General features: G+C 34.4%; 2 protein-coding genes and 1 non-coding gene across 7 annotated transcripts; 1 reads left to right on the top strand and 2 right to left on the bottom strand.

Annotated features, from left to right (window-relative positions):
* Window positions 1–24: 24 nt before the first annotated feature.
* LOC132696937 (small ribosomal subunit protein eS4) lies at window positions 25–3,064 on the bottom strand. The gene is made up of 6 exons (XM_060662093.1): window positions 2,980–3,064; window positions 2,407–2,665; window positions 2,084–2,181; window positions 1,919–2,023; window positions 1,662–1,858; window positions 25–239 (listed from the first exon to the last, which is right to left on the bottom strand). Exons 1-6 carry the CDS (start codon window positions 2,980–2,982, stop codon window positions 116–118), a joined length of 786 nt encoding a protein of 261 aa, XP_060518076.1. The 5' UTR covers window positions 2,983–3,064; the 3' UTR covers window positions 25–115.
* Window positions 1,493–1,632, bottom strand: LOC132697521 (small nucleolar RNA SNORA16B/SNORA16A family). Its single transcript, XR_009618167.1, has one exon. It is a non-coding gene; the product is annotated as a small nucleolar RNA SNORA16B/SNORA16A family (small nucleolar RNA).
* Window positions 3,065–3,293: 229 nt separating the features above from the next.
* LOC132696741 (paternally-expressed gene 3 protein-like) lies at window positions 3,294–11,803 on the top strand. 5 transcript variants are annotated; one of them, XR_009618071.1, is made up of 6 exons: window positions 3,314–3,582; window positions 5,982–6,190; window positions 6,246–6,528; window positions 6,582–6,922; window positions 9,092–11,648; window positions 11,727–11,803. XR_009618071.1 is itself a non-coding variant. In XM_060661746.1 (6 exons), the coding sequence occupies exons 1-6, from the start codon at window positions 3,392–3,394 to the stop codon at window positions 11,055–11,057; spliced, it is 2,046 nt and encodes a 681-aa protein (XP_060517729.1). In that variant the 5' UTR covers window positions 3,314–3,391; the 3' UTR covers window positions 11,058–11,378. The 5 variants fall into 5 exon arrangements, 4 of the variants coding, with proteins under 4 accessions (XP_060517728.1, XP_060517729.1, XP_060517727.1 ...); XM_060661746.1 differs by lacking the exon at window positions 11,727–11,803 and having other exon boundaries at window positions 9,092–10,039; window positions 10,984–11,378; XM_060661744.1 differs by lacking the exon at window positions 11,727–11,803 and having other exon boundaries at window positions 9,092–10,497; window positions 10,984–11,377.
* The last annotated feature ends 192 nt before the right edge of the window (window positions 11,804–11,995 follow it).

The following is an 11,995-nucleotide window of genomic DNA, read 5'->3' as shown; positions in this document are numbered from 1 at the left end:
TAAAAAATAAAAACAAACAAAAAATATGTTTTTTCTTTCAATGTTTACTAATTAAGGCAAAGAGACGCAATCTGGGTGGGTTTGATCCGTATATTTTTTAAAAACACAATTTTTTTTAGTGTGACTTGGCAGCTAACCTCTTATCCCTCTCTTCGGCGATGGACAGCTTGACACCTTTACCTCTTGGCAATGAAACAAAAGCTTTGCTTCCTTTGCCAATAACAAATACATTATTTAATCTGAAACAAGAAATATTTTGTCGTGTCAATGCAAATAACAATGATGAGCCCTTCAAGGTTTTCAAGGAATTAAAATGACATATCATTTCGATTCATATGCCAACCTTAAAAGCAAACATTGGTTAACCCTCACAAGATGCGGGCTCAAGGGAAGTTAAATAAAAATATGTTCTATTTAGGAACTTTTGTAAATTTGTAAAAGTTTAAAGCTTTGCTTCCTTTGCCAATAACAAATACATTATTTAATCTGAAACAAGAAATATTTTGTCGTGTGAATGCAAATAACAATGATGAACCCTTCAAGGTTTTCAAGGAATTAAAATGACATATCATTTCGATTCATATGCCAACCTTAAAAGCAAACATTGGTTAACCCTCACAAGATGCGGGCTCAAGGGAAGTTAAATAAAAATATGTTCTATTTAGGAACTTTTGTAAATTTGTAAAAGTTTAAATGATGGCAATGTTCACAAAATAGGTCAAAAATTATTTTTATAATTGAGCTTTTTAAGGTTATCCCTAGGTGCGCTCAATTCAAATTTACCAAAATTGTTTTCCAAAATATACCTATACATAATTGGTGTTTAAATTTTTTACTTAGATTAGGTGTTTTCTAGATTTCAACTGTCCGTCTTTTGGATCGTTTATCTTAGACCACATAAACACAATTTTTTACCACTTATTTTTAATTTGCTAAGGTCTGATTTGTCAAACTTAAGGTACCCAAAACTGACAAGAGCTCCACCTAGATCGAGAACTTACTATTATAAAAGTAGGAACAGATATTCAGTAATTTACAAGACCATTTTAGCTTAGAGTATTACAAAGCAAACAAAGCTTGTAATAAACACAAATTTCTAAAAAAAAAAGCAAACACCTAAAATATATATTTTTGATTTTACATTTTTAATGGTTGAAACACAGTTACAACGCATAATTTCAATTCATAATTCGCTAAAAATAATTTCAGATTTATGCTATTTAACAGAGTACAATTTAAGACTCATTTCGAACATGAAGGTAATTTAAAGAAAGCGAAATTTTAATCCCTTATGTCAACATTGCACTTTATCTCTCGTTTTATTTTCTCTTAGCTACTTAGAATTTTTTAATTATAATTACAACAGAAAAAGAAAATTAACATTATTAATGCTTCTTTTTACAAAATTACATCAGAGCTTCAGACTCTTTAATAAAATAGTACCCCAAGTACCTGCCCCACGACCCTGTGCCCAAGTAATTTTAACTACAAAAACTGTACTCTGATTGGGTAATACTGATAAAATTATTATAGAAACTTTTCAGTGACCAAAATCAGAACATTTCCTCTGGGCCAATTTTTGACTGTGAAATGCAAATATTACTGCAAGATACAGCTTCGATATGGCCACCCAAAAAACTAGAATTATATAAACTACTCACCTAGTCGCAAATATGTGATCATTAGCATCCTTTACATGCACAATATCAAAGGAACCAGGATGACGTTCTCTGCTTACTACAGTCCCAACTCTTCCCAAGTTACGACCACCAGTGATCATGCACAAATTTCCAGATTCAAATTTAATGAAGTCCAGAATCTTTGAGGTTGCGATTTCTAATTGAATGGTATCATTTACCTAGATTACACAATTTCCATTAAATTAAGGGTCTGCTTTGTAATGACAAATCTTAATTACCTTAACCATTGGGTCTGGGTAACGAATTGTACGACCATCATGTGTTACCAGAAATGGAATTCCCTTTGGTCCAGTTTGAACTTTACGTACTTTGCAAAGCTTGTACTAAAAGCAAAAACCAAAGGGTGAATAAAATAAGGATAATAAACATTTGGGTGAACATACCTTAGCTTCCTCAGCTGTAATTCTATGAATGGCAAATCGGCCCTTAACATCATATATGAGCCGGAAAAATTCACCAGTTTTTTCAATTGTTATGACATCTAAAAATCACTTGTTTAATTTTGCAATGGTATAAACTCAAAAAATTCACAACCTATCAAAAATAAGCAGCAAAAGAAACAAATTTTGAATGATTGATATTACATTGGCCACTGACCATTTCAGATCATTACTATTCGCGTCGTTTTGACTGTATTACAATATACAACTGTATGAAACCTTTAATGAAGACTAGAAATATTTGTGGATATGCAAAAAAAACTCACCCATGAACCCGGCGGGATAATTAGGATCTGTTCTGATTTTTCCGTCAACTTTTATCAATCTCTGCATAACTATTTTAGTAACTTCACTGTTAGTTAGGGCATACTTAAGCCTGTTTCGTAGAAAAATTACAAGGGGAAGGGATTCTCTCAGCTTGTGCGGCCCAGTGGATGGACGAGGCGCGAAAACACCCCCAAGTTTGTCCAACATCCATGCTTTGGGCGCATTTAAACGCTTCAAATGTTTTTTTGGGCCTCGAGCCTAGAAAGTACAAATTTGGGTAACAATGACGCACTAAACATCCGATTATTATCGAACTATTAATTTTTGGATTTAAAACATTTACAAAAACAATGCATTTCAATAATAAAGTCACTAGTATAACTGTCTTGAACATAAATAAAACTTCTATGAAACACGTCCACCAAAAATAAATTAAATGAATTACTCAAAAAATATTAAACTTATTTAGTAAAGCGACGGATTTAGGTCGAATGTATAGTGAAAAACTAATGTTTTTTTAAGCAACTAAGTGGATGATTGCCGAATTTTCGTTTGAGAAAATGTAAACCCACCATATTAACAATTTGAAAACGAGAAAGAAAGAAGAAACACGTTCACGTTTGACTTTTCCATTCAATTGACGTCTTGTCATTTGTCACGGTTGCCGACTGAGGGAACGCGCCCAAATTCAGATTTAAATCGACGAAATATTGAGCATGTTTTACAAATTCGGAAGTATTGTATAAAAGTCACTTTGTTAGATAAATACCCAAGAAAAGTGAAATAATAACAAATTTACCAGCGAAAATATACATGGACATATGATTCAACAAAGACAAACAAATAAGCACCATCTAGCGTTGACTTATTAATTAATTAGACTTAAGTCATGTCATAATGGACCAACATTAATGATAACTGATTATTGTTTTTTGCGGTCGCTGTGATGTTGATGGTGGAATTAAAATTGGAACATGAAAAGATATGGCCACTTGGACCGAAAAAAACCGGGGTAAGAAGACTCTGATGTCTTTACAAGACTGCCTTGACGAAAATTTGGATTATTTGTTTAATATCGCCGAAACAAATACCGCCGAACTTAAATACTCCAGCGAAATTAAAGTTCTGAGAGATACTTTTTCCTCCTCAGAAAATCACAAAATCGACGACGAGGGGTAAGCAGAAAAGATATTTCTAGTTTGCCTCTCTGTGGCAAATGACCAAATTTAGGATTGTTAGGATTTTTGTTTGAATTTAAAATAATGTGTAAATCTATGCCTTTGGTGTGACTTTTTGAAATACTACAAGCAATTTTTAAATTAAATAAAAACTTCATGTATCACTTTAATATCCTTTTCAATGTTTCTAACAATGTTAAAAACAGAGTTGGCATCACTGGCTAATTACGAGAGCGACTCAAATAGTAGTTATATTGAAGTAACTTTGTTTATCTTTTAATAAGATTTTGAAAAAATGCAACTGGTCTTTCATGATTTAAATTTTTAGTATTGGATGGTGGATATACCTATACTTATACTTCATACAATACACACTCATACATACACTCATTACAATAATTGTATTAATCATGAATTCTGACAACATAGTTTTTGTTTCGTTTTCCGCACATAGTTTAGGTTAGGTAGGTGTGTGGTTGTTTTCGAGTTTTTTGAAACGTTCCATTCCTATACCTACTTGGACGCATATTGAAGGCACCAATGGTTCATTAAACCAGTAACTATATGCTTGACATTTATTGGCATTGTTGTAAAAAAAAAGACCGCTATTTTGGACGAAATATCATTTTTTGCCGTAATAAATTCTATAACAAATTAACCAAATCCACTTGCTGAAAAACAAAATAAATTAAACTGTTCATAATTTTTTGAAAAACTAAAATAATTAAAAAATATTTTAGTGGGTTGTTTACATTGAAAGTAGCTTTGAAATGGGCTTAATTTCAACCTCAGCGTCGGTAGGCGCCGCAGCGGCATCTACAATATGGACATCGTTAAAGTATCCGAAAAAAGTAATGAAACATTTGGAATTTTATTATTCACATTACCAACATTACAATTTGATATATCCATTGGTGCAAAAAATATGAGGCGACCTAGTTTCTAAACGTGTATGGTATGTACATAATACTATTTTCTTGTACAGTGGAATCGCTTTAACCATTTCCGAAAATGAAAAAAGTTGACAACAAAGTCCATAGATACTATGCTATGTGTACAGCTTGTGGCATAATAATTAATAAATTTAATAAGAAAACGATTTTTTCTCGTACTCTGCTAAAGCCGCGTACACTTTGAGTACAATTCGGGCGAATTGATGTTTTTCCGCATAGAGCCGCATGAGCCTGCATTCGGAAGCGCTCCATTATTTGTATCCAAATTTAATAAGAAACATGGAAAATTTTGGAGTAGTGAGTGCTGCGTTCATATAATGTCATTGACATTAACAAAACTCCCAGGTTTGTGTGTTAAAAATTCGGAGGTAAACTGACAACTGTATTAAACTTTTTGCAAGTACCATTCAGTTTTCAATATTTGGTAAAATAATGTTGTTGTACACAAAATACGGGTGTCATTATTATGTAAGTGAATACAATTTATAGAAAGTTCTAAACAAATTCAAATTTACGTTGTCCCGTTCTAACATTCTTTTTAATTTTTGAATATCCACTTTTTTTTAATCTCTCCGATGTCCCTGTTCAGTTTTTTAGCAATTTTACAAGCTCATGTTTAACTTTCCATAAAATAGGTGTTTTCTTCAATTCTTTGGTTAATTATAAATATATCTGCGAAAAATTCAAGTCATACAGGGCTGTTCCGTCTGTGTTTAAATGCTATTAAAAACCCATCCAGGCCGAGTACGAATTTCCTTTCATGGACCAATAACTGTCGGATTGGCTATCGCACCGCACGAGTGCCCAAAATGTTCATTCGGTTCATTTGCTCAGATGTGTACGCGGCTTAAGCCTCACAATCCTGCTCACAATAATTGGTACTGGCACAGCACGGTAGGACTTATAAGTTGCCACATTCATGTCAGAAAATATAAGAGATCAATCAAAAAGCTAAATAGGATATTCGGAGTAGGGTATAAAAAATGTCCGCTGTAGTATTGTCATTCAGTTGCTATCAGATGTCACAAACTCAAAAACCACATTAAATGGTTTCAACTTGACATCCCAAGTTCAAGTGCTCATGGTCAATTAAAAAAAAAATAAAATTATTTTTTCAAACCCATGAAATTCAAGTGAAATTCTGATTAAAATAATTTTATTCCCTATCTAGATTAGCTTAGCTGATAGCTATCATTGCTCGGGAGTACAGGAAAAAAATGTAGTCTTGTATATAATTCAAAATATTTGTTCATATCTTTGTTGCTGATCCAACATCTGCAATATTTGATTGAAACATAATTTTGAAGATTCACCACAGCTTTCGTTGGACATATTACACGCAAGAAGATCTGGCAGGTCTTCTTCGTCCATTCTTATTGCAAAAGTTTCGAAAAGTGTCCTTATAATCGAAAGATAAAAAATATTGTGTTATTGTTCATACAGATACATTTCAAAATCACCCAGTGACAATGATTCTAAAAATACCGGCCCCAAATTGAAACCAAAAACTGAACGGAATTACACTTTTGTTTCTACGACCGTACAAGATTTTAAAGACAGTTCTGGCAACAGATTTCATTGTGAATATGAGGGCTGCCAGAGGACTTACAGTACCATAGGCAATCTTCGAACTCATATGAAAACACACAAAGGTTTATCTACCAGCATTAACCTATACAATAAATGTTATAAACTTTATCTTCTCAGGTGACTACCGATTTAAGTGCACGATTCCGGGATGCAGTAAAGCGTTTCTCACGTCTTATAGTTTAAAGATTCACGTGAGAGTGCATACAAAAATCAAACCATTCGAATGTTCTCATGAGGGCTGCAACAAGGCTTTTAACACATTATACAGGCTGAGAGCACACGAGAGACTGCACAACGGCCAAACTTTTAATTGCGAAATACCCAGCTGCAAAAAATTCTTCACCACATTGAGTGACCTCAAAAAACACCGACGCACCCACACACGCGAAAAACCGTACAAGTAAGATTGCTCTCAAAATCCGAATTTATTTGTAAGTAGCTGCGATTTTCTAGATGTGCAGAATCCGGATGTGGCAAATCATTTTCCGCGAGTCATCATCTGAAAACTCATAATCGCATTCATAGCGGCGAAAGGCCTTACGCGTGTAAAGCGAGTCCCGAATGTGGTCGAGCGTTTGCAACGTCACACAGTCTTAAATCACACATAAAGACGCACCAAAGAGGTATCGCCGGTCAACACCAAAATGCGCAAAATGTTAAGGGGGGAAAGGATCAATTCAATGACGAAAATAACATGGACTTGGACTTTGCAAGTAATTTTAATTTTGATGGATATCAAAAGGAGATAGGGAGCTGGAATGATAGTAGCAAGCAGTGCAATGAAAAAGTGGATGGCAAGTATACTTACTATTAATTTTTTTATAGTGCCAATTATATTTGTGCATTTTGATGCAAACTAAGATCTTTTAAATATGCCTCTACCCGTCCCATTTACTTCTTCTTCTATGTTAGGTACTTCTGCCTGTTTTAGTTCCTCCTCCTCCAACCGGCAGGCGATTTATCTCTTGCTATCCTCACTATCCGTTGCTCAGACATTCTATCTATATGTTGATTCCATTTTTGTATATATTTTTGATTAGTTTTATTATATCAAATGGGATATTTCTGTTATAAAGTATATGTATCACGCCCTGTAGCTGCACGCCATTAAATGCTTTTTCTAGGTCTATGAAGCATAAGAACACTGGGGTCAATTGATTTTTCTATAATTTGTTTAATAACCAATGCTGCGTCATTACAAGACCTCCCACTTCTGAAACCTTGTTGTTCTTCAGAGAGTTTTATATGTGGAGTTATTTTGTTGGTAATCATCTTTGTTGTCAGTTTTAAAGTCGTGCATAGGAGGTTAATTCCTCGATAGTTATTTGAATCGGTTATCTCCCCCTTTTGAAAAAGTGGTATCATTATGTTTATCCTCCAGTCTTCATTCTGTATTCCATCTTTGCCAGCCGATCTTCGGTTTTTTATTTTTTTAAGTGCTTCTTCCACTTCTGCACTATTTATTTCTAGTATTTCATCTGTTACTATATTCGGGGTTTCCGGTGTTAAATTCTTCGTCGGATTGTACAATTGTTTTAAGTGGTTTGGCAATGCCTCTTTTTCGATATACTTTACCGCTATTAATTCTTTCATAAAAGTCGTGTTCCATATCTTTTGAGAATTTTTCCCGATGTTCTATTTCCTTTTTTCCTATCAGTGTGTTTGCATCGTTGCGAATTTTTTTATATTCTTCATAGTCTTCTCCTGTTTTTGTAGACTTATATTTGAGATAGGCTCTTGTTTTCTGTTGACATTTTAGTTTTACTTCGTCACAAAACAAGCGCTTCTTTTGCTACGTTTTTGATATTTTGTCGAATCCTTCTCCAGCTATTTTCTGTATTTTCTTCTTCTATTACTGAGTTTTAGTTTATTTTGTTTTCAATCTTGTTTGATGGTGATTTTTTATTGATACATCCTGTAGTTTTTCAATTTTAGTCTTTGTTTCCCAAACTTTTATGTTAGTTTTTGGATGTTTGTTTATTTTTATTCTTATTTTCCCTAAAACAAGATTATGGTCACTTTCTACATTAGCAGGACGTAAACATCTTATATCTAGTAGTTGTGTGAAATGTATTTCCCTATTTGTTAAGATATTGTCATATCATGTTGTTCTTTGTGTTCTTTGTGTCTAAAAAGGTGTTATTTATTCGTAATTCGTTTTGTGAACAGAAATTTACTAAAGATTCGCCGTTCTCGTTAGTTACACTGTCATTAAATTTTTGTTTCACCCCTGGTATTATTGCGTTCCCAACTCTTTTTTTGTAATTTTGTTTCACCAAACATCCTTTGTGTTTAGATTTATTTAAAGCAAAAAAAAACATACTGTATATTTCGGAATATTTGGCTAAAATAGTATAAGTTAAGAATCAAATTTACCGAGAATTTCGTTTAAAAAAAATGTATTTGCTTCGAATAGATGTCTCAACGCTGCAATGCTCTAAATAATTAAAAAATAGAGATTGCAGCGTCCTATAGCCACAACCCATACAGCTATTAGAACTATAGTAGTCGCAAGGAGGGTAAAAATTGAGGCGCCTTAAGTGGCTGTGATATTTTCGTTGAAAAGGGCAATCGTTTTTCGCGCATGCTCGTAAATTTCACCAATCCGCACGCAATTTTCTCTCTAAATAGCGATTTGCACACACTTAGTTCTTGTTTTTCTGAACATTTAGCGGAATCTGGGCATACTTTAAGAAAAGACTGTTGTGAAAATATTACATCGAAACTGGAAATTATATCTGTTATTGGTTGAAAATGAAGCGTGACAAGACCGCGCATGCGCATATTCAATCATCCTTCTCAACATTTTTTTTTTGGTTCAAAAGTTTCTATATTATGAGCAGAGCCATATGCAATGACCTAATTTGAAATATCTATTTTCTTCGTAATTCTAATGTGTCACTTTCTGTCACATATCTATTAGGGTTAATTACACATTGCTTTTCAATTTTTTTAATTTTCAGCTCAAAATAATGATACGTCTACAAGCGAAATAACGAAACTGTTAGAGAATCAAGATTTGGAACAAATGAACTTTAACCCCTTGTATAATGGCTTTGATTACAACGACAATAATACTGGGGCCGATAATAACTTTATTTTGGGGCATTCCGATTCAATAAACCATTTGCAGGTCGAAAACAAGGCCAAGTTTGCCGCGGTCATTGAGACCGACCTAAGTTCCCAGTTTGAAATGGCGAACGGGCTCAAGAACTATGCTACCGTCAATACCACGGAACCTGTAGATGTCCAGCTTCCTTTTAATATCGGTACCGAGATGGAGAATGTCGTTAAAAGTGAAACGCTTATCAATGATCCGCACTCGGAAGCGGAAGAAAATTCGCTGATTACCGAATTCGAAAATGCCGGCATTGGTCTATACGACTTGAACGACGGCGACGGTTTCACCGAAAATATGTTCAACTTGGGACAAGACGATGAAACGCCTCTGGCTAAGCCCGCCGGACGGAGCCCCAACGTGCGTATTTGCAGCGTCAAAACGGTGGTGCCCCCTAACGACGTCGTACCGCAATACATTCAGAAACATAAAACCGCCGTAAACCCGTCGCCTCCGCCAGAAACGCTGCAGCTGTCTTTAGCCATTCACGAAGAGGTTTCTCCTGCGTGGGACGTAGGCAATTTCTCGGTCGGTCAGGTGGACGTGTTCCAAGAGAACCCCAGCGAAAATAATAATCCCCTTACGGCAATCACAACTTCCGTCCAGTCTTGCTTAAGCCTGTCGCCATTACAGGATAATTCGTCGGAACCATTGCCAGGCATCAATTTCTTAGCCGAAGTGGAAAACGTGAGCAAGCTTTTGAATTCTCTAAATCCGCAAGAAACTCGCCCAAAGACGTCTGATGTTTTAAAGGACTTGACCAGTGAGGCGGAGATATGCAAGTGTAGCGACTGTAAGTGTGACAATTTCAGTGATTGCCAGAATTGCAAGCCCGCCCCAGCCGAAATTAGCCCCGCTTCCGCTCTAACCAGCGTCTCCAGACCAAAAATAACACCGCCTTCAAGCTCTAGCAAAACGCTTTCCAAAAAGCCAGCTAGCTGTTGTTCCAATGTTATTAGTCAGTGCGCGTGTAGAAACAACGCAGAGTCGGAAAATGCGTCTGCGGAAAATTGTGGTGGCCAAAAGTTTAAGGAAACTGTCATGGGTATCGTCAATTCAACGGACGGATGTAGAGAAAAGGGAGAGGAGTGTTGCGTCGTGCTGTGCCTTAAAACAATTAATCATCTGAGGCAAATAATTAAATTTGCTACAGAGTGCAAAGGATTTGAGAACTTTTCGTTGGGTTGTGTCAGTAAGAGCAAATGCTAGGGTGTGAGAGCAAATATTAAGCTAGGCTGTTGTATTCTGAAGGTAAGGTGGACCCGGATTTCGATTTCCGTGACTAACAGTTACAATTACAGCAGGTTTCTTTAAATATTCGCTAACTAAAAGTATACTAGTCATTCTTAATGTTGTTAGTAAGAAAAAAGGTATGACCTTTTTTTGCTGTAACTATATTCTTAAAGGAATCATAAATGAAGTAATAAAAGTAAATATCAAAGTTATTAGCGGATTGTATTAGTACTTATAATTTCTGGCGTTACCATTTCTACTTTAAAATATCCAATACGAAAAGTTTCTGTAGCACTTTTTTTACCAAAGATGCTACCTATTACCAAACAATTTAAAAGTTAAAAATAGCTATAATTTTATGCAAGGTGTATTACTACTCAAAATAATTAAAATGGAGAAAGTTTGCAAGAAACTACTTGATGAAGTGGCGAATTATGTGAATAACTAACCTGACACTCTCACAGTCTGTTAAAATTACCATAACAACTTTTTTTTTTTAATTAGGTGTTGGCAATGAAGATTTGAAAATGTTTGAGCTGCTTTGTTTACCGAGTCACACATACACGATGATGATATAAGTACCTAAAGGTCTGTTTGATATGTATAATGATTATAACTTCCGAAATTGTGTGGCTAATTAAAGATGAAGATATAAGTATTTAAAAAATATATTGTGCCATTGTTAATGTACATAAGCAGATTTCTCTTAGACTATCAAATGCTATTATTTATTCTTCTGTACTCATAAAATTTAGAAGTTTGAAGCATTTTTTCAAAAATCCACATTGGCTGTCATATTTTTATTTTGTTAAAAACATTTGTTTAAGCTTAGTTTATCCTAGTCCACAGTAAATTACCAAAGTTTTCATTCTTTGTAAGAATCACATGTTAGAGATATCAACTTGTTAGACTTTATAAACAATATGTTTAAAGAATGGTTTGTCTTTTCTTATATCCTATAAAAGTGCAACCTTATTTTTTCTTGTACAAGTGTTATAAAACCACCAAACATTCAGTGAGGATAAAAGAAAAATTCAATGGAACATCTTACGAAAGAAATGCAACAAACTAAAGAAATATATTCCCATGATCTTCTAGAAACATATTATAATTTGCAGGCGTGTTATATTTCCTAAAATAGCCTGTAGGAACCTAAATGTATTGTATAGGTAAGTATAGAATCTTATTTTTAATGTGTTGTATGTGAATTTTGCTTCAACTCATCATGTGACTGATTTGGTACACAGTTCAAAGCAGACGCAGGATCAACATCAGTAATTATATGATAGTTCTCCAAACCCTGTGCCCCGGAGAATTCATCCCAATCTGGTTCAAGAAGGGCAGGAAACTGCTATATTTTGCACCAAGGCATATTATCGGTAATCAGCATATGACTGATGGTAAATTACAACTTAAGTTGCGGAAAGTAATCAGACGAATTGAGTACCATAAATGAATGCAACTATAATGTACTATACAATAATTTTTACTTAGGATAGATAAAAAAAAAGTTTAT

The sequence above is a fragment of the Cylas formicarius genome, unplaced genomic scaffold, assembly GCF_029955315.1.
Source record: "Cylas formicarius isolate icCylForm1 unplaced genomic scaffold, icCylForm1.1 PGA_scaffold_1__22_contigs__length_36826433, whole genome shotgun sequence".
In the NCBI taxonomy this organism is placed as follows: Eukaryota; Metazoa; Arthropoda; class Insecta; order Coleoptera; family Brentidae; genus Cylas; species Cylas formicarius.
The sequence above is the reverse complement of the archived record's forward strand: the minus strand, read 5'-3'. Positions and strand labels throughout refer to the sequence as shown.

Bases quoted from the DNA above. Each gene is read 5' to 3' on its own strand.
- LOC132696937 (XM_060662093.1), bottom strand. The intron at 2,182-2,406 runs GTGAGTTTTTTT...AGTGATTTTTAG, and splicing joins TTATCCCGCCGGGTTCATGG to ATGTCATAACAATTGAAAAA. The intron at 1,859-1,918 runs GTAATTAAGATT...TGTGTAATCTAG, and splicing joins ACCCAGACCCAATGGTTAAG to GTAAATGATACCATTCAATT.
- LOC132696741 (XM_060661744.1), top strand. From the start codon at position 3,392: ATGGCCACTTGGACCGAAAAAAACCGGGGTAAGAAGACTCTGATGTCT. The intron at 6,191-6,245 runs GTTTATCTACCA...TTATCTTCTCAG, and splicing joins TCATATGAAAACACACAAAG to GTGACTACCGATTTAAGTGC. The intron at 6,923-9,091 runs GCAAGTATACTT...TTTAATTTTCAG, and splicing joins GTGCAATGAAAAAGTGGATG to CTCAAAATAATGATACGTCT.